Source organism: Stomoxys calcitrans, chromosome 4, assembly GCF_963082655.1.
Source record: "Stomoxys calcitrans chromosome 4, idStoCalc2.1, whole genome shotgun sequence".
Taxonomy (NCBI): domain Eukaryota; kingdom Metazoa; phylum Arthropoda; class Insecta; order Diptera; family Muscidae; genus Stomoxys; species Stomoxys calcitrans.
Genome location: NC_081555.1, coordinates 71,543,882 through 71,569,489, shown reverse-complemented (window position 1 = coordinate 71,569,489; position 25,608 = coordinate 71,543,882). Strand labels below are relative to the sequence as shown.

The following is a 25,608-nucleotide window of genomic DNA, read 5'->3' as shown; positions in this document are numbered from 1 at the left end:
ACAATACGCCATCCAGCTAAAAACTAACGATTACAAAAACATAAACAAAAAATAATGAAACTGACAACCCGATGACGACCTATGGATTCAGAACACTGTTTATGATTGGGACATGGCGCGTTAGAAATCTCTCAAAATCATCCAGACTTTACTTTACTTTATTTGGTTATGACAACATTTGTTCCACTAGCCTAACGTAAAATAGCGGTTCAAGCCCCTCGATCTTCTGCGCTCATTTTACACTCAGAAAAATGCTTATTGTAAATATGAGCATGATCTTTACCCACGTTTAATTAAAAATTCGTAAGGGGCTAGAAAATTCACTTTGTACAAATAAAATTTCATCTAATGAGTATAGATGAAATAGTTAAAAATGTGTTGTTAGTAATTTTACTTAAACTAATTTCTTTGGAATAAGCATGCACTTTACCAAACATTAGAATTCACTGAATAAGGTTAGGCCAAGCGATCAGCCGACATACAATTTTTTTTTTTTTTAATTTTTGGCAGTACTTGGCATTGAGGATGTCAACTTGTTTTCTTTTTACATTCATTCTTTGTTTACATTCAATCTGCAGATTTGACATCCTTAATGATGTTCATAGGGCCTATCCACTTTATATTTTGCAAGTGACCTAACCTTCTATAAGTGAATCCGGACCAAACATGGGTAAAAGCATATTACCGTCGACGATACCTCTTCTGAAACTCATTACTGAATGAACTACTCAAAGAAATTTGGAAATTTAGTTCAATATATGTAACTAAAATGTTTACTATTTTTATTTCTTGAGTTCACAATAACATGCTCGAAATGAGCATACTTTAATAACTGTTAGTTAGTGTTGAACTAAAATTTAGTTTGCTGACTGTGGCACTGTAAATCCAAAAAATATATTTTATCATTTATTTTAGCTTCTTACAACGGCTCCGAAAATGTAGAACATAATTTTAAAGTATGAAATAATTAAAAATCATTTTGCTGGCTCGAATCTTGAACTCGAAAAGCTTATACGTTTTTTCTTGCTAAACGTTATTTTAAATTATGCTCACTTCCACTGCCGATAACATTGTGTCTATAAACAGAATATATCAAACCTTAACAAAAAAGCATGGCCATCTTTGATGGAAAATGAGTAAGAAAACGTTTTGTTTTTGTGTTGTTAGCAAATACTGAAAGAAGAAAATAGTCGAATAATGATGATGTGGAGGAATGCGTAGAGCATCTGCTTTGTAAACGGAAGGTTCTTGGTTCAACACTCGGCTGCGACAAAAGGTAAAGTTTATTTAATTTATAAATGTAATGTTTCATATCAAATCTGTCTTCTTCAAAACAGCTGAGCATTTGATGGGTTATGTAAATCAAATGTGTCCGCCAATCTATAATGACGAGTGGATGCTTCGAAGAATTTGAAAATACCGATTTATTCAATAATTTTCCTTTCAGTTTCAATACTCGTTAGTTTATATTTTTCCAGCGGGAAGTAAAAAGTGAACAAATAGTATGTAAAAACATTTTTGTAACTGTTATGAAATTATTAAACTCCTAGCTGGCACATATTTCTTTAGCGCCATAGGAAGTTGAATATTTCCCAAATTTAGTTCATTTTAACTAGTGTTGAGGTTCAAAAATTTTTAAGTGTAAAATCTCTGACACCAAGTTTCGAGGTGTCTCCCAACACTTGGTCTTTCCATCGGGCTTTCTGTCTTCCCGGTTTGCGTGTTTGTGTTTACCTTCAAAAGACTTCTTTGCTGGAGCTTTTTCATCCATTCTGACAACATGATGTCATACGTCGCCTATATTCTCCATTAACGCAAACTGGTCCATATATTTTACGAAGAATCTTTCTCTCAAATACTCCAAGCACTACTTTCACAAGTACCCATGCTTCAGAACCATATAACAGCACGGGTAGTATCAGTGTCTTGTATAGTGTAATCTTCGTCTGTTGAAAGGTGGCCTTGTTTCTAAACTGCTTACTTAATCCGTTTGCCAGTATTACTCTTCGCTTTATCTTAAAATTGGTGTCATTCGTTTCGGTTGCGGCGGTGCCGAGGTAGATAAAGTTAATGTTAGAATTACTCCATAAAACCAAATTATATTTTTTGTTTGTTTTCTAAATCTGTGTCGAACTTTGAATACCCACCACCTCGGGTATATATATAAACCCCCTTTCGTCACAATCCGATGAAAATTGGATAAGTTATGCACCCAAATTCGACACGGACATTGAGTGGTCTAATAAATTTAAGTCACTGTATAACAAAATATTGGTCTTTTTGGCAGCTATATCCAAATATAAACCGATCTGAACCATAAGGTGATGAAGGACACGGATGTCGAAAAGCCTAAAATAAGTCACTGCGTCAAATTTCAAGGAAATCGAGAGAGTGGCGCCTATAACCAAATCTATAATATCTATCTATAATATAATAATCATCCTATTTTGTTATAACTCCACTACATTAGCCGTAGTTATATCTTAATATGGGCTGATCTCGATCATATTTTATTCAGGTCCCGAGAACTGACATAGAAGTAAAATTTTTAGAAAATAAAATCTGTTTTTCTTCCAATTTAGAGTGTTTATCCTACACCCTAAATTAGAAGATTGGTCCATATGGCAGCTATATCTAAATATAGTTCGATCTGAAACATATTTGGAGCAGATGTCGGGAGGCTTAAAACAAATCACTATTTAAAATTTCAGGGAAATCGGATAAAAAGTAAAGCTTTTATGGTCTTCAGACCCGTAAACGGCAGATCGGTCTATATGGCAGCTATATCTTAATATAGTCCGATCTGAACCATATATGGGTCCGATGTTGAGAAGCCTAAATCTACTCATGGTTTCAAATTTCAGCGAAATCGGGTAATAAATAAAACTTTTATGGGCTTCAGACCCTTTTATCGGCAGATCGGTCTATATGGCAGCTATATCTAAATATGATCCGCTCTGAAACATATTTTGGTCTGATGTTAGGAAGCCTTTAGCTACTCACTGTTTCAAATTTCCGCGAAATCCGATGAAAATAAAGCTTTTATGGGCTTCAGACCCTTTATCGGGAGATTGGTCTATATGGCAACTATATCCAAATATAGTCCGATCTAAACCATATTTAGGTCAGATGTTGGGAGGCTTAAAATAACTCGCTGTTTCAAATTTCAGCGAAATGAGGTAATAAATAAAGCTTTTATGGCCTTCAGACCCTTTATCGGCAGATCGGTCAATACGGCAGTCATATCTAAATATAGTCCGATCTAAACCATATTTGAGTCAGATGTCGGGAGGCCCAAAACTACTCAATGTTTCAGCCAAATCGGATAAAAAATAAAGCATTTATGGGCTTTATACCTTTTATCGGCAGATCGGACTATTGGGCAGCTAGTCCGATTTGGCCCATTCAAGAACTTAACCAGCGTGCACCAAAAATACATATCTCTGCCAAATTTCAGCTCAATATCTCAATTTTTGAAGGCTGTAGAGTGATTACAACACGACATCGTTACGGACATCGGACGGACATCGTTAAATCGTCTTAGAATTTTATGACAATCTGAAATGTATATACTTCGTAGGGTCGGAAATTGATATTTCGATGTGTTGCAAACGGAATGACTAAATGAATATACCCCTTATCCCTTTAAAATTGAGCGTCCCGTTCAGCAGAATCATTCACAGGCCTCTAACCAAAACAAGCATGTGAGTTGTTCGATTGGATCTTAGTGCTTCAATCAATTCGTTGCTGGATCACAACATTTTCGTTGCGTTTTGAGCGAGTTGAATACACTGGTTTCACTTGTGCACATGATTGATTTTACTCGTTTTTCAAAACGTCCCGAAATACGGGACTACGGATCTTCAAGAAGACTACTTCACTTTTTGCGGCAATGAAATCCACCCAACCCGTTTAGGTCGGTCTTTTATTGTAGCCGAAGGCAAAGCGAGCTCTTTTACCATACAATGCCATATCTGAACGGTTGCGCGCCAACCGAACACGATGACGCCGTAACAAAGGATAAATTCTATTCCCAACTAGATTCAATAACACGTTCTCTATCAAAAGGAGACATTCAACTTGTTATGGGTGATTTCAATGACACTAAAAATCTACAATAAATCATGAGAATGCAATGACTTCGCGACAGATTGGTTGATTTCTGCGCAAGAAACGGTCTCTTTACTGGAGGCACAAAATTCCCCATAAAAATATACACAAATATGCTTTGGAATCACCAGATGGGAATACCCGTAATTAACTCGACCATGTAGTTATCAGAAAAAGCTTTCTGGGTTCGCTGATGAATGTAAAAACTAGACGAGGAGCCGACATCGATAGTGGCCACATGCTCTTACTGGCCACTCTTCGTCGTGAAAAGAATTCAAACACAAAGCTCAACCGCTTTGACCTAGAAAACCCCGAGACAACATTAACTTAAAAGCTACAAAATATCACCCAGACATGGGCCGACATAATAACAGGTCGTACGGAGACAGCCACCTCTATCATAGGCACTGTCAGACTATCCCAAAAGTCATGGATAAGCAACGAAACTATAGAGGAAATAAAACACCGGAAACATCAAATCAAGTGTAAAAGAAACCGCATCCAGGACTGAACATTGCGCCTCTGCCTCGCTGATCCAAACGCCTAGTTCGCGAAAATAAGCGTATATATTTTAAAATGCTGGGAGAACAAGCCGAAAATGCAGCCAATATTGGAAAATGCATAGAGTTTACTAGCAGGGATTCGGAGTGGAGCATGGAGCAAAGTGAAGCAGACCTATTTTTGCCGGAACGGAGCGGTTACCAATCTTAAAATCCGCTCCGACAAAATAGAAGTCATTAAAATTTACGAATAAACCTGTCGCGTGCACCTTATTGTCCCCAAAAGCGACACCTAGCGGGCAATTGCCGAACAAAATCAGTTGCTTAGGCATGAACCCCGACCCCTGCCTGATTGACAGTAGGACAGTTGGGGTTGTGTTGTCATTTGGCCCATCAGAGGAAGTTCGGTCTGGGAAGAGCGCCATGATGAACAAAATGACAACATAGGCCACTGTCCTAGGAAAGGAAATCTTTCTTTTTGATTTGGACTGTGCAGCAAGCCGGAGGTGAGCCGAGAAGACAACTGGAAGTGAGCTTAACGAGCAAGAAAAAAAAAAGAATTAAAAAAAAAGTGCAGCCGCGGTCGTGTAGTGTTGGTGTTGTTGTGTTGCATTGCTACAAAGACTGCATAGCAAGTGGATGATGACACAAAACCGAACAATCCAAAGAGGGATGAAACCTCTAAAAGCCTAACATTGAAAAAGGCACTTTTATTTTAAATGATGAACAAGAAAATGATCTGAATTCTAAAAGAAAAAAAAAACAGACCAAAGCAAAATCATTCGTTTCCTTTATTGCAAAAAAAAAAAGAAAAGAGAAAAAAAAAAACAAAAGCTTCTGATAGCTAAACAGAAAAAAAGAAACATCTTACAAACTGAATTAACAAACAACCTTAAAAATTACCTTAAAAACTATCCTTGAAACTACCTTAATACCTAGCTCTAAAGAGTGAAAAAAAAAGAAACTGAATTAAAACCACTTATTGAAAAATAAATTTCCAACTAAAAAAAAAAAAAAGGAAACTTAATTATAAACTTAATCAAAAAGAAAACAACTTAATCATTACGCTAAAGCTTAAACTAATTAAAAGTAAAACAAAAAAACGCTGCTCACCAACGGCTCATCTCTGCACCAGCGTGGGACTTCCTTCAAAAGCACTCGCAGACCGCAGTGCTCCAGGTGACGGCTTACAAAGACCCTTAACATAATACTTAAAACTAAACCTTCGGACGGACGGACGTACATATTACCTAAAAATAAAAGAAAAAAAAAGGAAATTAGTTTTTTTTTGAAAAGGCAGGCATTTTTTTTCTAGGGTACTTATCTTTGATTATACCGTCAACCGTACTACATGGTATTTACCCTTCCCCAATAGATAGAGCTCTTTCTAGGCAGGTAGGAAGTCTCCATAGGGATCCTTGTTCCAAATTAGTACCTAGAAGAGGCCGTCCTTTCGGGCGTGGTAAAGGCCTAAAAAGAAGAAGAAAAGAAATCAGATATGAGATAAAAAAAAATCTAATTCCAAATACCCCTTTTATTTTTATATAATACCCCTTTTACTTACCTTTAACCTTACACTGTTCGGACGGACATAGACGGACAGACGGAGTAAGCTGCCATTGTGGGCACAGCCTAACTTGCTCAGCGGCAGAAGCCCCGAAGGAAGAGAAGAGATGCCATTAGATCTGTTCGAAGCTAGCATACCCACCTACATATGATTCTTTTATACTGTCTTTAAATTTATTTTTTTTTTTTTTTTTTGCTAAGCTAATGTAGAAAAGTTGAGATAAGAAGTTAAAGCCATAATGTTTCGAGTTTTTCCTTTTTTTATTATGAATTTTGGATGATGCCTCTTGTTTTTGTTCTGAATTTTTCATGTGGTCATCATAAATTAACCATCTTTTATAAATAAAGAGACTACCTGGAATGTTTGTAACGTTTACGAAGAGACAATGAATTTTATTGAGATCATGTAGATCTTAGGGAGGAGGAGATAGGAAGGGGGTGATAAGATGAAGAGGTAGGTACGGGGCAACTGACTTGAAAGTTGCTATGGTGGAGCTCCGACTCCAGAGGGAGGGCATTATCCTCGCCAGAACACCAGGCGAGAAGGCTTCCAACAGGTAGGTGTGGTGCTTGCCCTTTTTATTTAGCCATATTAGATTAGTACGTTTCTTTTTCGGGTCAAACATACCTTTTTCTTTTACCTTATCAGTCTGGCATGTAAATTTTCTTTTGTTCCTGATACGTTTGATTCGCTTGCGCAAAGAACCACCCCATCCGGCGAGCACTAGCCGCGCATACGCCATCATGCCAGCAGGCGACAAGCGGTCATCGAAAACATTAAAACGATTATTGAACCAGGACAGGACAAACCCAAAAATATAGAGATATAGAGTTTACTTTTCTTTAAATCGTTATCAAAAACATATTAGAGAACAGGGGCAAACTTCTCACCTATCAATGAGTGCAGTCCGATTCAAGTTTAAGCTTAATGATAAGGGGCCTCCTTCTAATAGCCGAGTCCGAACGGCGTGCCGCAGTGCTACACCTCTTTGGAGAGAAGTTTTACATGGCATAGTACCTCACAAATGTTGCCAGCATTAGGAGGGGAAAGTCACCGCTGAAAATTGTTTCTGATGGTTTCGCCAGGATTCGAAACCAGGCGTTCAGCGTGCTACGGTAGTCTCCGTACAGAATGGTTTTGTACCAATTTTAAAAAGTTTCATCTTAAAGTCAAAACAAGTAAAAATGCTCTAAGTTCGGCCGGGCCGAGCTTTACATACCCACCACCTGGGGTATATATGTAAACAACCTTTTCTTATAATTCGATGAAAAATGCGTTATTTATGCACCCATGCAGCTATATTGAAATATGGAACAAATTCGGCACGGATACTGAGTGTCTTATCAATGCAAGTCATGTTCAGATTTGAGTCATTATTGGCCTTTTTGGCAGCTATATTCAAATATAGACCGATCTGAATCATAAAGGACAAGGATGTCGAAAAACCTGACATAAGTCGCTGTGTCAAATTTCATGAAAATCGCCCTAACACAACTTACTGTCTCAAATTTTAACCTATCTTCGAACTTAATCTGCCTATGGACAAAACAAGAATCTGTGCAACGTTTCAGCTCAATATTTCTATTTTTATGGGCTGTATCGTGATTTCAACAGACAGACGGACGGACGGACATAGCTAGATCGTCTTAGATTTTTACGACGGTCAAGAATATATATGCTTTATAGGGTCGGAAATGGATATTTCTATGTGTAAAATACCCATTTGCGACCATACAAAGTATATATTCTGGATCGCCGTAAAATTCTAAGATAATTTAACGATGTCTGTGTATCCGTCTGTAGTAATCACGCTACAGCCTTCAAAAATTAATATATTAAGCTAAAGTATAGCACAGATGTGCATGTTGTCTATACGCAGGTTAAGTTCTTGAAGGAGCATAATCGGATCATATTTAGATATAGCTGATCTCCCGGTTTGGGGTTTTAAGCCCATAAAAGCCACAGTTATTATCCGATTTTGTTGAAACTATAAACCGCGAGTTATTTTAAAGCCCCCGATATCCGAACCGAATATGGTCCATATCGAGCCATAAACTAGGCCCCGTGTTGTCCGACCTGAAAATAGTCCAGTTCGGACCTAATTAAGATATAGCTGTATTATAGACCGATCTTCCAAATTAGATTATTAAGCCCATAAAAGCCCAATTTGTTACCCGATTCCCCTGAAATTTTAAACAATGAGTTGCACTGGGTCTCTCATTGTCCGAACTGAACACAGTTCAGATGAGGCCAAATTTGGATATTGCTACCATATAGACCGATGTACCGGTTTAGGGTCTTAAGTCCATAAAAAGTCGTATTTTCCTATTTCGCTGAAATTTAGGACAGTGAATTCGACTAGATTTCATTTATCGGTACCTGAACCGAATATGATCCAAATCGGCCTATACTTGGACATTATATAAAAATAGTTTATATTAAAATAGGATAATAAACACATCCATGGTGGCGGGTATCCAAAGTCCGGCACGGCCGGTTTTTTTTAAATTTGGTTAGGAATTGCTTACGGTATATGCTTGGGAAGTAAAGTCGGATGATCTGTTCTAGGAGTAATGGACGCCGATTCAGACCATACTCGGCATGAATGTTGAAGACGCTCAGGGAATAAAATCGGGAGGGCGGATTATTCGGGAGTTGGAGGTGTTAGGAGAAATTATGCAAAACTTCACTCAAATCGGATAAGAATTGCGCCCTCTGGGGGCTCATTGAGGCCGTTCTGGTCTCACTCAAAAGCGGCAAATCAGCCGGGTCAGGCAACGTACCTGCCGAACTGTTGCGGTTCGCTTTGCCCACGGAATGGAAGAAGGGGATCATGGTCACAACCCAAACGAAGGGTGACCTCATCCAGTGTAAAAACTGCAGGGGATTACATTGCTAAACGCAATATATAAAGTAATGGCAAGTCTTCTTCTGCAGCGTATTTTCCCTGCTTTTGACAGCATTTTGAGGAAGGAACAATCAGATTTTCGGCCAGGAAGTTCTTCTGCCGACCGCATTAACTCCTTGCGCATAATCATCGAACAGTCTGCAGAATTTAATACGCACCAGAGAGCTGCAACGAGTATGATTGTGTATGCTTGAGAATCTGTTTTGAAAAACAAGTAAAATCAATTATGTGCACAATTGAAACCAGTCTATTCAACTCGCTCAAAATGCAACGAAAACGTTGTGATCCAAAAGAACAAGGTTCCAATCGAACAACTTACATGCTTGTTTTGGTTAGAGGCCTGTGAATGATTCTGCTGAACGGGACGTTCAATTTTAAGGCTCGTGCTTGATATGATTTTTCCGTTTGTTGATTTGATTTCTTCAAAGTGCAAATGAACAAGTCTAATTGGAATCAAGCTACATTAATTGTCATTGGCTTCAATAAATTATCACAGATTTAGAAAAGGAAAAACCCTTTAATTTCATTTGGTTTTATGGCTTAATTCTAGCATTAGAAATTTAATTTCATTAAATTTACTATTGTAAAAATTTTACTTTTTCGATATTTGGGATACCGATTAACTTAAAAATGCATATAAAATTCTTTGGAATGTTTACGCTGATGTACCACTTGATATTCGTTGATTTTATACCTAACACAAAATCAATTAACCTAACACCAAATCAATCTTGTGGTATTTTTGATAATGGAATGTCACATCAAAAAAATTTCGCTTAACATAATTGTCCGTCCATATGTCGATGGTGGCTAATGCACTACCTGAACCATTTTCTACATTTTCACCTATTTCAAACAAAGAAAACATAAAAACTAACAAGTGTTTGTTGTTATTTTAAGTGCACGTGCACTGTATTGGATGAACAATTAATTGACTCGAACAAACTCTAATGGAGAGAAAAAGTTCATTCAACTCTTGAACGCTTGTTCGATCATACCTTGTTACTGAAAGAAAAGAGCGAGTACAAACATTCACATTTGATTACCGATGAAGTGATTCGAACTTAATGTTCGATTCGGGCAAATACGAAGCAATCACTATCCTTGCATCCACCCAAGCAAAAGCATCAACATAAATCGAATCGCTGAACAAGTGTACTCGCTATAGTTCTCTGATATGCATCTATACCTCATATTCACCGCTTCGAGCGTGCTTTTGACACGGGTTCGCAAAGTTCAATGTGGATCATGCTGTTGAATAAGGGCATCCCTGAAAAGATCGTGTATAGGAATACGGAAGTTTCAGTCCGTTTCACTGGAAAATAGAGCCGTCCTTTCGAGATCAATAAAGGAGTGAACCGGTGGTGCATCTTATCGCCGATGTTATTTTTGATTCTACCAGATTACGACTTAAGAGGCGACAAATGCTGAGACACCCTATGGCATTCACCGGGGTGTAAATAACATCCTTGTAGACATCGACTACGCGGATGATATATGCCTCTTTGAGCTTTGCTTTGGACACATAAAAGCGAAATTGGAACTCTTGAATGACATCGCGGCCAAAGTAGGACTGAAAATAAACATAGCTAAGACCAAATTGATACATCTTTTTTCTGTCTGGCTTCTCTACAGGGTTGCAAATTTTCGGGTATTCTGTTTTGATTCGGGCATTCGTTCGAACATTTTATCGTATTTTGCTTTGTTTCTTTGCAATCAAAAGTTGGAATAAAGGAAAAACGAAATATCGTATGCAATTCAAACACGTTGTGTCATTAAAATTTGTCACTCGTCATCGCGTATTGGGCTCTAACGCCAGCTCTTATTCTTTCTTACGCTCTTTGGTCCACACACTCACACACAGCTGATAAATTGGTTGGTGCCATATGAATTTTTATATGTAAATGGCAAAATTTTGGCCAAAAAAACCCAAAAAATCAATGGTAACCTTGTCAAAACCAACGAAAGAACGATTTAGGGAAATTTTTCTCCCAAAAAAAAAACGTAGTACCAGCCTTTAAGCTGGGTATGCAACTCTTGTGAAATTTTCAATTGAAGCCAAGACATTTATGTCGTCTTTGGAAAATAGTTGTGTAGAATACTAGATGGCGACACACATCGATTTATAATTTTAGACGAATTTTAATCATTTTTTGGCTAATAAAGTACATATGCGCTTTTTAATAATTTTTATTTGCAAAAAATAAAAATTTCGATTTATTCGCATACGAGCAGCATTTTCGTTCATTGTGTTTTTATAAATAACAATTGTTAGCAAGTATAGAACCACGTTTACACTGCTCACTAAATCCGGATTTAATGCTTTCACCAGCTGATTTTATAAAGGGAAAAACAGATGATCGAACCATTACATCCAGATTTAATGAGCAGTGTAAACGGGGTTTAACTCTTTCACTTTTATTTTTCGTGATAACACTACGCGAAAAACTCAATTAACCAAAATAATGCTGGTGCTAAAGCATATGTGGAAGTGTTGCCTGTATGTCTTTTTATTGGAATAAACGGTTTTTTGAGGATTTCTATTTGTGGAAACTTTCCACAGTGATCGATCTTATTACCTATCTTTACTTAAGACAAAATTTTTATAAGAGTATTATGTTATTTTAAATCTTTTTTTTAATTGAGATTTGAGATTTTGTTGGGTTTCAAAACAGTAATTGCGAAATTCATATCCTTCAACTGTGAAAAACAAACATAGTACCAGCCTTAAGAAAGGAGAAATAGAAATTCGGGGAACATAAAAACTGTAGAAAAACATAAGTAAATCAACAAAAAGAAGCTACCAAGTAAGTTAACAAGTGTCTTGTAAATTTAATTTAAAAGCAAAAGTTTCCTAAACCAATTGAAAACTAACCAAATCAGATACATTGTCCATTCACTGTTTTCCTTAAAATTTTCTCTTATTGCTGGTACTACGTTTTTTTGGGTGGGGGAAAAGATTTCCCTAAATCGTTCTTGACAAGGTTACCACATTCGATTTTTTTTGGTTTCTTTGCTCAAAATATTGCCATTTACATAAAAAAATTGCGTGAATGTGAACACACAAATGTGAGTGTTCTCAAATTCATATATGTTGTTGTAATTTCAACCAAAAACCACCCCTTCAAAATTAATAAATTAAGAAACACAAAACTATTTTAAAAGAAACGAATGCAGCTTTTATTTGTTGTTGTAGCAGTTTGTTGTACACTGAGGCTGCAGCCCTTGCCGATAAAGGCTTTCATCGGGTCAATCCGGTACGTACAACCGGCTGCCATGGGATTGAGCTATAATTTGTAAAAATAATGAGATTTTGTAATATTTTCACTGCTATAAGTTAAATAAGCACAACTTTCCAAAGGTCTTTGTGAGCAGCTTTCACTTGTATCAAAGTAATGTTGTTGTAATTGCATGTCCAAAAGCACAACACGTTCTTTCACAATCGTTATTACTTCGTATGGATTTATTGGAATAGCTTGTAATGACAGAAACATTTTTATTTCGTAAGTATATTTATATACAAAATTTTCTTAATTATTCATCCACAAATACTTATTTTTTCCAAGATCACACTAACCCTAACAAACACTTAGATACAATTAAAAGTTTGGCGATCTCGTTTATTTTACGTAAGAAAACGACTTTCTGTGCAGCGACTGTGGTTGTGGTCTTTTTGGGCGTAGTGAAATGTAAATTTGCATTAATATTTTGCGCTAATCGAATATAGTACCAACATTAAAATTTAACTCCAGATTCACCGTCTTTTATTTGGTTTCGTTTCTAGCGATTTTTTTTCGACTTTGACTCTTATCTCTTTGGTTGGGTTTAGACTCTTAAAGAGTCACATCATACATCTATCTATATCTGTGCCCAAATGTAAGTAGGTGGAAATCGGGATCGATTAATGAGGGCACTTGGTGTTTTTTTTTATCGATTTCATTTGCAGGATATTAGTCGATAAACGATTAAGAAAATGCCATATCGCTTTTTGGAACCATATACGCAATATGGCAATTTTACAAGTACAGCTTCAAAAACAAAAACAAACGCGAATTATGGAATAAATAAATAAATTTAATTATTTAATAAAATGTAACAGAAGAAACAACAAGTAATGGATCAAAGAACCAACTATTTATCGCTAATTTTATTAGATGCTCTGGAGGATGAGAATGAAGGGTAAGTTAAACTTAGCAAGAGGTGTGTCCGTCCCATCAGTCCCTTAATTTTAATTATATTAACTTTTAGCGATATCTACTTTATACTTGACCGCAATGCAAATGCAATTAATCCAAGCTGTGTGCCCCAAGATCGGGGAATAGCTCCTTTACACTATGTTTGTGGAATGAACAACGAAAAGTTGGCAATCGATATAACCAAGAGATTTTTGGATATGGGAGGTAAGTGATTTATAGTCTACTTGAAATACAGTAAACATCAAGCATATATTTTTATTTTTAGCTGATCCTAATTGCAAAAGTGAAGACAATATGACACCATTGCATGTGGCTGCCATGTATGGTAAAGTGGAAATAGTGCGCCTATTATTGGTAAGTGAAAAACTGCCTTAAAAAGGTATGCATCAGAGTTCTCATCTTTCTTAGAGGTGACATTGTTATTGTACCACATATTATTTTTTATTGCTGAAAACAATTAAAAGTCAATTGAGATATTTGAAGCCTATTTATATTTATATTTTTTTTTTTTTTTTTTTTTTTAGGGATCACTGAGAATTTTGAAACCATTTGACGAACGTTTAGTAATTTATATTGTAGATGAAATCAATGAACTCTTATTTATTTATTAGGCTTATAGTAAAGTTAAAGTTATATATAACGGTGATATTGTCCTCATATAATTAACCGTAAAGTGGCTCCATGAAAACGCAAGATTGCGTCGCGATTACGTTGATCCACAGTTGAAATAATGTCCTGGTTTAATTTTTATATTTAGATGCAATATTGTAATTTAGATGCACAAATGGTTTTCTCATCTTTTAAGTACCATTTACCGATCTTATTTTCACTGTTCGTTGCAAATTTGGCCACAAACATCCCATTAAGGATCAGGGAGCAAACTTCTAACATAATAATGAGTGCCGTCACATCCAAATTAAAGCCCAATGATAAGGGACCTTATTTATATATCTGATTCCGCGATTCTGCGTGACGCAGTGCGACACCTTTTCGGGGAGAATTTTTTTCATAGCTGCCATAAAATTTTTCAAATGGTACATTACCTTACAAATTAGGAAAAATAACCACCACAGGATGTTCTTACGGCGTCTTAAGCGAACATGCTAACTTCTGCGCCAAAGTGGCCACCTTTCGTTGCCTATGCATTTTTGCTGCAAATTGGTTTTTGCCTAGTAGAATCCGGCTCTAAAAGACAAACCAAATTGCAAAAAAAACATACTTTCTATGTCTTAATACAGATATTGACTATAGATTCTACAAAGTACATTTATTCTTGATCACCATGCTAAGACGACTTGTCGATTGAGACGAAGACGAATTTAAACTGTTTTTTTTTTTTTAATATTAATCAGCTACATGGAGCCGAAATGGAAGTCTACGATGACGAAGGCAAAACTCCTGTTATATATGCCATTGAAGAATGCCATTTTGAAGTGGTTCAAGCAATGAAGGATCATATATTTCTCGATAAATATGCAAAAAAGAAACAAATGAACTCGATTTTATTGTCGCAAAGCAAATTTGAAAACTCATTGCATAGTAAATCTTTAAATAAACTCTCAACACCAGTTCATTGTGCTACAAAAGCAACACTGTATCACCAATCAAGTCCGCAGTGTGTGAACAAAAGTCTCTTGAAGGTGACTGCAGCAAATCATTCGTTTAATCAAAATGGTAATGATGTTGCTACGCTGGATAATGGCAAATATACACCTAATCGAATTAACTACAATTATGATGTTACTTCACCCTACTATATAAACATAACACATCGGAGACATAAACCCCAGCCCAAATTTCCAGAAAATTTGGCGCCACCAATATCGCCCCAAAATTTATTACCGGATAAAGATGTCCAGGGAAAAGTTATTGATAAAATATCCGAATGTGAGGATGTGCTTTCCATCTCTATGCAAAAAATTAGACTAGAGACACCAGAACCTGAAGAGACTGAAGAAACGGTTAATATATTCTCACTAACAAGAGAAAACCTGAAAGAATTGACCCAACGCACCAGTAGCTGTGGCAAATCAAAGACTTCTCTGATAAAGACATGGCGCGACAAGGTTCAAAAATCCAAAGAACGCCAATCTATCGTAAATCCTATCGATGACAATGTCATAGATGTGCTGGCGGAGCAACAAAATATGTTGAATAGTAAAAATGAATCTCCCATTAGAGAAGATACTCAGAGAAATTTGAAAGATGTTGAAATTGATAGTGGAGCATGCGATTCGACAACTTCCTCGTCCGACATGGAGATAACACAATATCGTTTGCTACCAAATGAAACGAAATCAAGCTCCTCTAAGTTAGCAATGGCTTCTGTAAAACAAAATGCTTCGAACATGCTGGGAACTGTGCCAGAAGAACAAACAGAAGAACCAGAAGAAATAAAGATAGACGATACTCCCCCAACGCCAGCAAACCAAAAACAATATGAAGTCGTTGATTTGGATAGCAGTTATCAAACAGTGCCGGAAATTAAAGTCACTACAGAGGAGCAGCATAATTCCTCTACCAATTTCATTCGTTCACCAAAGAACAATGAATATTTTTTGCAAATGGCCGAGGCCTATGTTCACACGGACGATGAAAACGGTTTGGTGTTCTATGAAACCCGTTTGCTAAGTAATGTGGGTAACAAGGTGGCTAACCAAAGAAATCCCGAGTAAGTTGTTACAGAATTGTTTAGCCGACCGATACTGGGTACTTAATTTTTATTTTTTTTAGAACTCCTTCACATCATGATGGAAATACTACCGTCACATCTCAGTCGACGAATGTAACGCTGCCATTGGATTATGAAACTGATACCTTAAGAGCAGAATTGACTACATTTGGTGATCCGCCAGGACCTATAACAAGGTCAACGAAACGTTTATATTTAAAACGATTGATGAAGTATAAACGCAAAACAGAATTAGTCCAGGAATTGAAATCTAGCCAAAAAGAAAATGAAACAAGTAAGTCTATGGAGTAAATGGTAATTTCTCTTTTCGGAGACTCTAGAACTTATAATTGAAAATTAAGTTCTTCCAAACGAAATTCTTGTAATGTCCTTGAAAAATTGCCTTTTAACAGTAAGCACAAAAAATGACACCACGTTTTGGCGTCATTTGGCAAAATTTTCAATTAACATCAAAACTAGAATCAAACCAAGTTAGTATGTGTAAACAAACATGGTATTTATCTCCAATATCGTTGTGAAAATTTCAGAATTTTCTGTGGAACTCCAAAGAACTATGAAATCTGAAGAACAGTTCCAGCGCATACAAGACTATATGAAATATGAAACACAATCAATGCAATACTTTGTCAACAATCGAGATAGGAAACAATTACGAGAGGGCCATCTGAAACAAAGTTTCATTTACATGCTGATTGATCCAAAGATTTCGTGCAATTTGCCAGGAGAGAGTGCGGTAAGTTGAGTACTGAAGTCGAGGGCTTCTAAGCGAAGACTAAAGTCCACTTAGCAAAACATTGCGGTTTTCATCCATGCTTTATACATATTTTTCTTGAGTTACAGTTTTTAGAAAAATTCGAAGTTTGGCAACGTTTTTTGCAATCGATTTTTTATGTGGGTAAAGGCAAGACTTCAAGACCCTATTCCCATCTTTACGATGCCATGAGAGCCCATTCCCGTATACATAACAAGGAATCACAGCAGAGATGCAGTAAAACAGGCAAAAAGATATCAAGTACGTATATAATCTCTGTTTATTTTGAGCCGCTGTTTCTTTAATGAGACCATTTTCTTTTGCACTTAACAACAGTTAAGAAGCAACCTTTAAATGCGGATCTATTTAAATCTCCTCCACAAAAATCATCTGATAGCAAAAAATTAGATCGTATTTTGCATATATGGGGCAATGGTTATGGCGTTGTTTGCTTGCATGTCTTCCACAATATTGTGCCCACTGAGGCGTATACGAGAGAGGCGGCCATCATCGATGCCTTGAGCTTGCAGCATTTAACAAATTGCAAACGTGGCGATTACTATGGACCAGCAAAGACATGGTCCATGAAAGAGAAGAAGTACTTGGGCATAGCCTTGCTATTTAAAGCTATGCATATTTACCTGGCGGAGGGAGAGTCGCAACTGTCACCAAGTGATCTCATCTAAGCTCTCTGTGTTATGGCCATATCACTCACCAATTTGTGGACATAAATCGATCTGTGATAGTTTGGTTTTATTCTAAACATTTATCAACGAAATTCAGCCAGTATTATTTGAATAAGCTAAGAATTAAAAGTATTTGTCTTTGGGAAGTGTTAATTGGAAATCCCTCATTATTTTAGCGGCTTTAATTATTATATTTTTTTCAATTCATCACTGTTTATCTGCCTCGAGGTCATACGTATATTTTTTATTAATTTATTTTTAAAATATTTACTATTAAGAGAAATAAAGTTTAGCATTACAGCCATAAGGAGATAAAAAAACAAAAAACATTTTATTCGCCGAGATTTTGGTAATGCTTAATAATCCAAAATCATCCACCATTTTGTTATTGTAAAGTATCACATTTGTGCAAAGGGAAGCAAGGACACCGGATCACTGCTACTCTTTAAGAAGGAAGAGGCTCAAAGGCGGGCACGATCTCTCAATCCTCGAAGGTAAAAAATGTTTTCGACAGAGAATGGTCTCATTTTTTTAATTTTCGATTAAAGTTTTTTTTTGTATTTTTAAGCCTTTTTTCAAAACTTTGCGTTATAGAAGAAACAAGCGTTTCAATGGGCGTTATGGACGTTCTCGGTTTAAACTCTTCACGATATCAACTTCTTTACGTTATCAACCTACGGTATATAGTATTCTTATGTTTTTAATTATTTTAGCAAAATTGCAAAATTTTTTCGAAATCAAAAGCGTGTAAAGATAAATCCCAGCTTTTGACAATTCTGTCGAAGGTTTTTGAATTATGTGATTGTTCTTTTTATACCCATCATCATGGTACGGGGGTATATTTTTCTCGTCGTTCCTTTTGTAACACCTCGACATATTAATCTGCAATTCTAAAAAAGTATATACCAGTATATTCTAAATCGGAATCAATGGAATCAATTGGAATCAATGTTGTTGTAGCTACATATTTGTGTGAGGAGGTAGCGATCCTCGTCAAGATTCATTAGTGAGCAGGATTGTTCCGCTCCATTGACCGATCGCTGCAGGAACGGTTATTGGTTATTTAAAGGAGCCAATAACTCCCTTGTCGTATCGAATATCATAGGCATCAGTATTTTAGCAATAGTCGGTGCCGTCCGTGCTCTCACTGAGTCTCTCCACTCAATACAGCTTTTGGAATGAATGAAATTGTACACTTATATCCCCCAATATATTCTATCGGTCGTAATGAAGCCTTAAAGAAGGTTTATTTGACAGTTCTATACAGGCAATATATCAAATAAACCTTTTTCAAAGCTACATAAAGTTTTGGTGAATACCAGTATATATGTATAAAAAAGTTGCGTGACTGAGTGATCATCGCCCAGACCAAACTGTTAAAGCTAAAAAGAACCAGAAATATGAAATAGTACATTTTTGCACAGGGCGAAAGGAAAGAACTAGAAATATGAAATTAGACTCAAATTAAAAACCGTAAAAAGAAAACGTTTGAATCAATAAATGGAAAAATCAGTTTGACAAAGGTGTTGATGAAGATACATGGCGTATCAGAAATCGCGATCCACCATGCCAGTGTTTTGAATAACAACACACACTTTCCCAAATTTTTTAATATATATATATATATATATATATATATATATATATATATATATATATATATATAATACAATATATTGAGTTGCCCAAAAAGTAATTGCGGATTTTTTAAAAGAAAATAAATGAATTTTTAATAAAACTTAGAATGAACTTTAATCAAATATATAATTGCCATTTTGTTCGATAACCTTTTGCAAATTTAGTATTCCACGCTCATTGAACTTCTGGCCTTTATCTGCAAAAACTGAACCAAGTGCGATTTTATAGCCTCATCATTGCCGAAAGTTTTACCATTTAAGGAGTTCTGCAAAGATCGAAATAAATGGTAGTCTGATGGCGCAAGGTCTGGGCTATATGGTGGATGCATCAAAAGTTCCCAGCCAAGCTCACTCAGTTTTTGGCGAGTGACCAAAGATGTGTGCGGTCTAGCGTTGTCCTGGTGGAATATGACACCTTTACGATTGACCAATTCTGGTCGCTTCTCCTTGATGGCTGTATTCAATTTGTCCAATTGTTGACAGTAAACATCCGAATTAATCGTTTGGTTCCTTGGAAGCAGCTCAAAATATACCACACCCTTCCAATCCCACCAAACAGAAAGCATAACCTTCTTTTGGTGGATATCAGCCTTTGAAGTGGTTTGAGCTGGTTCACCATGCTTGGACCATGATCGTTTTCGACTAACGTTGTTGTAAACAATCCATTTTTCATCTCCAGTTATGATTCGTTTTAAAAACGGATCGAATTCATTGCGTTTAAGGTGCATATCACAAGCGTTGATTCGGTTTGTTAAATGAATTTCTTTCAATACATGTGGTACCCATATTAAAATTGACGCCAAACAAACAAATGTAAACAAAATTTCACGCACTTTTTTTCTAAAGCAAGCTAAAAGTAACAGCTGATAACTGACAGAAGAAAGAATGCAATTACAGAGTCACAAGCCGTTGAAAAAATTTGTCAACGCCGACTATATTACTACTATATTACCGACAATTACTTTTTGGGCAACCCAATAGTTCTGGAAACGGGAGAAAGCCTACATTTATGGGTGGATTATGGATAGCAACCAACGTTGAGTATAGTGGTTGTCTGGCAATACAACCAAAATAAAAATTTGTATTATGTATAGTAACTTTTGTCAATTGACAAAAAAATGTGCTAACAATAATTAATTCACCACAAAAAAGCCTAGAAGTTGTGAAATAACATCAATAACCATTTTATTTTTAGTTGAAAGCCAGGATTCACTGAATATTCACTATTAGTGAATCCTGGTTGAAAGCACTGTTGAACTATCTTTTTTTATTTTATTTATTAATGTGTAATTGATAATTTTTGTCGCTGCCATTTGTTGCCCTTCCCAATGTTATTTTTAGCTGCTCCAAATCTAATATTTTTTTAACTGGATTTATATCCAAGTTCCGTCCGTCCGTATAATGGAAATAGACACTCCTGGCGATGGGCGACAATGTGATTGCTTTTTTTCTTCTTTTCTTACCCGCCAGTTTAATTTTCAACTGTCTCTATCTCTTCGGAAGTGCGTGGCGACGCGTTCGTTTTTTGCATTTGGAGTTTCCTCCATTTCTTCTTATATCAGGAGTTATTGATTTGTGGCGATTTTAAGCAAAGTGAAGCCTTCAAGCACAAACACAATTGAATTAAACAAACAAATTAACAATTTGAACATAAAAAAACATCCTTTTAATTTCACAGCTTATTTGCCAATAAACACAACTACAAAAGATGGTTGGCGAAAAATACAATTTTTAACAACTGGCATGGGCAACTTCAGTTGAAAGTTGCCATCCGTAATGCGGATTGAGCTAGAGCTTTGAAATTTGGCATGTATGTACAACTATGAACATTTCATAGGGTGATTACATGATTTTTTTTCGCAAATTGTACATTTTGGTGTAAAAGTACTTAATATAACGATATAGCTTAATTGCTTTTACAGTGAATGGAGCCAGGTAAAATTAAATAATTTCGTAAAAACGAGCGCAGTCTTGACAAAAATACGAAAAAAGTGCCAAGTACGAAATACTGTAATCGTGCCTGGATTGGAAAAAACGTACTTAATTACTGTAATTGGTGCTACTTGGCACTTTCTTTAGAGCTCTGAAATGTGGGATATAGGTTCACCATGACAGTATATATTGGGCGACTAGAAGATTTTTTTAATTTCGTAAATTTAGGTACCAAACCGTACAACATTGGTACTTCCTTTACAGACCAAGCTACAGCTCTGAAATTTGGGATTCAAGTACAACAGTAACAGTAAATATTTGGCGACTAGAAAATATTTGAAATCCGTACTAAAACGTACAAAATAGTACATTGTTTGGCGACTAGAAATTGTTTTGTCGATACTCTCTTGACCGATTGAGCTATCTTATATATAAAAATCAATTTGTGTTTGTTTGTAGATTTGTTTGTTTGTTTGTTTCTATGTTTGTGTGTTCCTTATAGACTAAGAAACGGCTGAACCGATTTTCTTGAAATTTTGACAGATGGTGCATAAAGACCCCGTGGTGGAAATGGGGTACTACATTTTTTGATATCTGAAGGGGGGGCGGATCCTCCCCCTTACACTAATTTTCAGAAACGCCAGATCTCGGAGATGGGTGGTGCGATTTAAGCGAAATTTTGTGTGCTCTCATATAGTACCCTAAAAATTAAAAATTTGGTATCCAAATTTCGGATGGGGTACCTAGGGGGGCTGCCCCACCCTAAAACCTACCAAACACATATTAAGACCAATCACGACAATATGGAACTCAAATGAAATGTATTTTGGGTAAGAACACGTATCTGATATCCAATTGTCGGACCAAGTGCTAGGGAGAGCACCCCAACCCCCAAAACACCCCCAAATCGGACATATTTACCGACCATGGCAATATGGGACTCAAATGAAAGGTATATCTGATATCTAAATGTGGGACCACGTTTCTGGGGGTCCACCCCTTTCTCAAAACATCCCCCAAACAGGACTTAATTACTGACCATGGGGATATGGGGCTTAAATAAAAGGTATTTTAATGTATAATACGAATCTGACATCCAAATATGGGACCAAGTGTTTGGGGGCCGCCTTTCCCCTAAAACATCCCCCAAAAGGTAAAAATTTACGACCATAGCAATATGGGGCTCAAATGAAAGGTCTTTGGGAGTAAAACACGAATTTGATATCAATATTCGGGAAAAGTGTCTATGGGGCCACCCCACCCCCACAACACCACCCAAAGTAAGTATTTTATTTAGAAAACAAATTTGATATCCAATTTTGAGAGCAATGGCAATATGGGGTTCAAATAAATGATATATAGATATATGAGAATAGAGTACGTTGCTGATATATTTTCCGGGCTTAATGTTTGGGGGACCACCCCAATCGCCAAAACACCCCTAAAAAGGGCATATTTACCCACCATGTCAATGTGGAGCTTAAATGAAAGGTATTGGGGGGTAGAGCAAGAATTGATACCCATTTTCACATGAATTGATACCCACAATACCGCACAAACAGCAATTTTTTGGTGACCATCGCAATATGGGGCTCAAATAGAGGTTTTTAGGAGTAGAATACGAATTTGATATCCAAATGTAGGACCATGTATTTAGGGCATCACCCCTTTCCCAAAACACCTCCAAAGGAAAAAAATTTTCAACAATGCCAATATGTGGCTCAAATAAAAGGTATTTGAGATTAGAAAATGAATTTGATAACCTATTTTGGGGGATGCCTCATCCTGTAAACTCCTCTTAAGCCAATGGCAATATGGGGTTTAAATAAATGGTATTTGAGAGAAAAGCACGATGCTGATATTTTTTCAGGGCCACCTGGGGGGCCGCCTCTCCCCCTAAAACACCACTAAATCAGACTTCAAGAGAATATCGGACTGAAATGAAGTATTTTAAGAATGGAGTACACCTTACATCCAAACTTAAATTCATAGACCAATAAAGATCATATGGGATTCAGATAAAGGCACTTATATTGTTAAACTCTTAGTCAAGCGATATACTATTTTCGTAGCATGGTATTTCACTAAAAGATCTTTAATTGTCGAAAATAAATATTCCAAGGAAACTTTTGTTCCATATAAAGTAAAAGAAGGCGCAGCGGAGCGGGCCCGGGTCAGCTAGTAGCTTATATAGGTTAACCTTTATTTTCTTTACCGATTGAAAAGCAGTAGCAAAGTGGTAAAAAAAGTATTGTTATTGTAGGTACTATTTGGTACGTTTTTTACGGTAGTGAACAGATTTCTGAAATTTCATACTCAGATATAAAAAGGCTTCATATTTTCAAAAGCTGTGTGATTACATGGGCTTTCGGAAGTCCTTCACTAAAACGGTGGTACTACCAAATGGGGGAAGCGAAGAGGATCGGGGGTATGGTGCTTAATTACTTTTACTTTAATTGGCTATGACAAAACATTTGTTCCACTGACCGAACGTAGAATATCGTTCCATGCGCCTCGATCTTCTGCGCTCATTATAGATTGACACCAGGTTTCGAGGTGTCTCCCACCACTTGATCTTTCAATTAGGCTTTTGGTCTTCCCGGTTCGCGTGTACTTCCGTGTTTGCCTTCAAAAGACTTCTTTGCTGGACCTTCTTCATCTATTTTGACAACATGGCCTAGCCTTTCAAACACTCCAAAGACTGACTCGTCTGCTTTCACAAGTACCCATGTAGTACCAGTGTCTTCTATACTGTAACCTTAGTCTGTCGAGAGGTGGCCTTGTTTCTAAACTGCTTATATAATCCAAAGTATCATCTATTTGCCAGTATTATTCTTCGCTTTATTTCAAACCTCGTGTCATTCGTTTCGGATACGGTGGTGCCGAGGTAGATAAAGTTGCTGACTATCTCAAAGTTGCGATTCCCAACATTCTCCATTTTCTTTATCTGATCGGTTGTACAGGGCGTTTTGAGAGTTGATACCATCGATTTCGTTTTATCTCCATTTACTGCCAGACCCATTTTTACTGACTACCTTTCGATTCTTTCAAAGGCTGCAGTTACTATTTTCGGTGACCGACCTATGATATCGATGTCGTCGGCATAGGCGAGTAGCATGTGTTGCCTTGTGAGTATAATCTCGTATAATCTTCTCCAGCAGGATATTAAAGAGATCACAGGATAGGATGTCTCCTTGTCTGAAACCTCGTTTGGTATTAAATGGTTCGGAGAGATTCTTTCCTTTTCCTACTGAGGAACGTGTATCAGCAAGCGTCATCCTGCAGAGTCTTATTAATTTTGCAGAAATACAAAACTCAGACATCGTTTGAAATACCTTTGAACGTATAGGTATTTCAACGAAAGCGGCTTTGTAGTCAACAAAGAGATGGTAGGTGTTGATTTGTCCTTCTCGGGTCTTTTCCAGGATTTGGCGCAGTGTGAATATTTAGTCTAAGGTGGATTTACCAGGTCTAAAGTTGCATTAATAAGGTCCAATTATTTTCTGCGGTGTCCTCTTCGCCTTCGTCGTCGGGTATTAGCAGTTGGGTAAAATGTTCTTTCCATATCCTCAGCTCGCTATTTGTGTCAGTTACCAGATTTCCTTCTTTGTCCCTGCAGCAGGATGTACCTGCGGTTATATCTGCCTTGTATTTCTCCAATACATCCGCCAGTGCGTATACTGCACTTTCTCAATAAAGAGTGCGGAAATTTCAGGAGCAGATCTGCAAATCACGGTTCTCTTTTCGTTTGCGTGGGTCGTCAACGTTAGGGGGGTCTTTTCGAAAGCCAGAGATCGCAACACACACCAACCATTATGGGACTCGTTTCGTCTTTGGTTAGGAGACTTTTCAACCATATCAGATGTGATGGCTTCAAGGGCCGTACGTTGGTATGTAGCATTTCTATAGTATTTATTACGAAAACGCCTCTATGATACAAATACCACATTAACCACGCTCGACAACCCTGTCTATTAGCTGTACTTTTCCCAATGCATGTATTTTTGTGTAATGACAGATTTTTTTGTCTGCAACAATTACACCACTCCTATGGTATGCACATGATTCTGTGCATCTGTTAGAAGTTTTATTGATGGCTTCAAAGAGACAACGGCAATGGTTTTCGCTGTTTCTCCGCGTGCCCAGGTACGAATCCCGGCCGGGCTCTGCCAATTTTTTAATTTTTAAGTTTTTTTTTGCCTGTTAGGGCGAAGATCATTAAATTTCACAATTTTCGTTTGTTTCTCTTTCGAGACGAGCTGAATGGTGAGAGATTTTTTTTTTGCAAATGGAAAACGAAAGCCAGAGATCGCAACACACACCAACTACTATGGGACACGTTTCGCCTTTGGGTAGAAGACTTTTCAACCATATTGGGTGTGATGGCTTATAGGGCCGTACGTTGGTATGGTGCATTTTGATCGTATTTATTGCGAAAACGTCTCTGTGATACAAATACAACATTAACCACGCTCGACAACCATTAGCTGTACTTAGGCGTCCGTTTTTGCTATTCTTTTGTTTCTCAGAATGATTTTTATAATATTCTTATTCGGGTTACTGGTCCAGCGTCCCAACCGCATGGGTTTTGTGGCATCGCACATGTATCCCTCGATGTCGCGAGCCGCT

The 25,608-nt window shown here is 36.9% G+C and overlaps 1 protein-coding gene and 1 long non-coding RNA gene across 2 annotated transcripts; one reads left to right on the top strand and one right to left on the bottom strand.

Moving 5' to 3' along the window:
- Positions 1–4,994: 4,994 nt before the first annotated feature.
- Positions 4,995–6,978, bottom strand: LOC131996842 (uncharacterized). The gene is made up of 2 exons (XR_009398034.1): positions 5,724–6,978; positions 4,995–5,454 (listed from the first exon to the last, which is right to left on the bottom strand). It is a non-coding gene; the product is annotated as an uncharacterized LOC131996842 (long non-coding RNA).
- A 5,286-nt stretch (positions 6,979–12,264) lies between these two features.
- Positions 12,265–17,609, top strand: LOC106085541 (uncharacterized). The gene is made up of 10 exons (XM_059366918.1): positions 12,265–12,961; positions 13,032–13,264; positions 13,334–13,485; positions 13,547–13,635; positions 13,806–13,856; positions 14,634–15,952; positions 16,015–16,247; positions 16,501–16,706; positions 16,814–16,985; positions 17,061–17,609. The coding sequence occupies exons 2-10, from the start codon at positions 13,200–13,202 to the stop codon at positions 17,408–17,410; spliced, it is 2,637 nt and encodes an 878-aa protein (XP_059222901.1). The 5' UTR covers positions 12,265–12,961; positions 13,032–13,199; the 3' UTR covers positions 17,411–17,609.
- Positions 17,610–25,608: the final 7,999 nt, after the last annotated feature.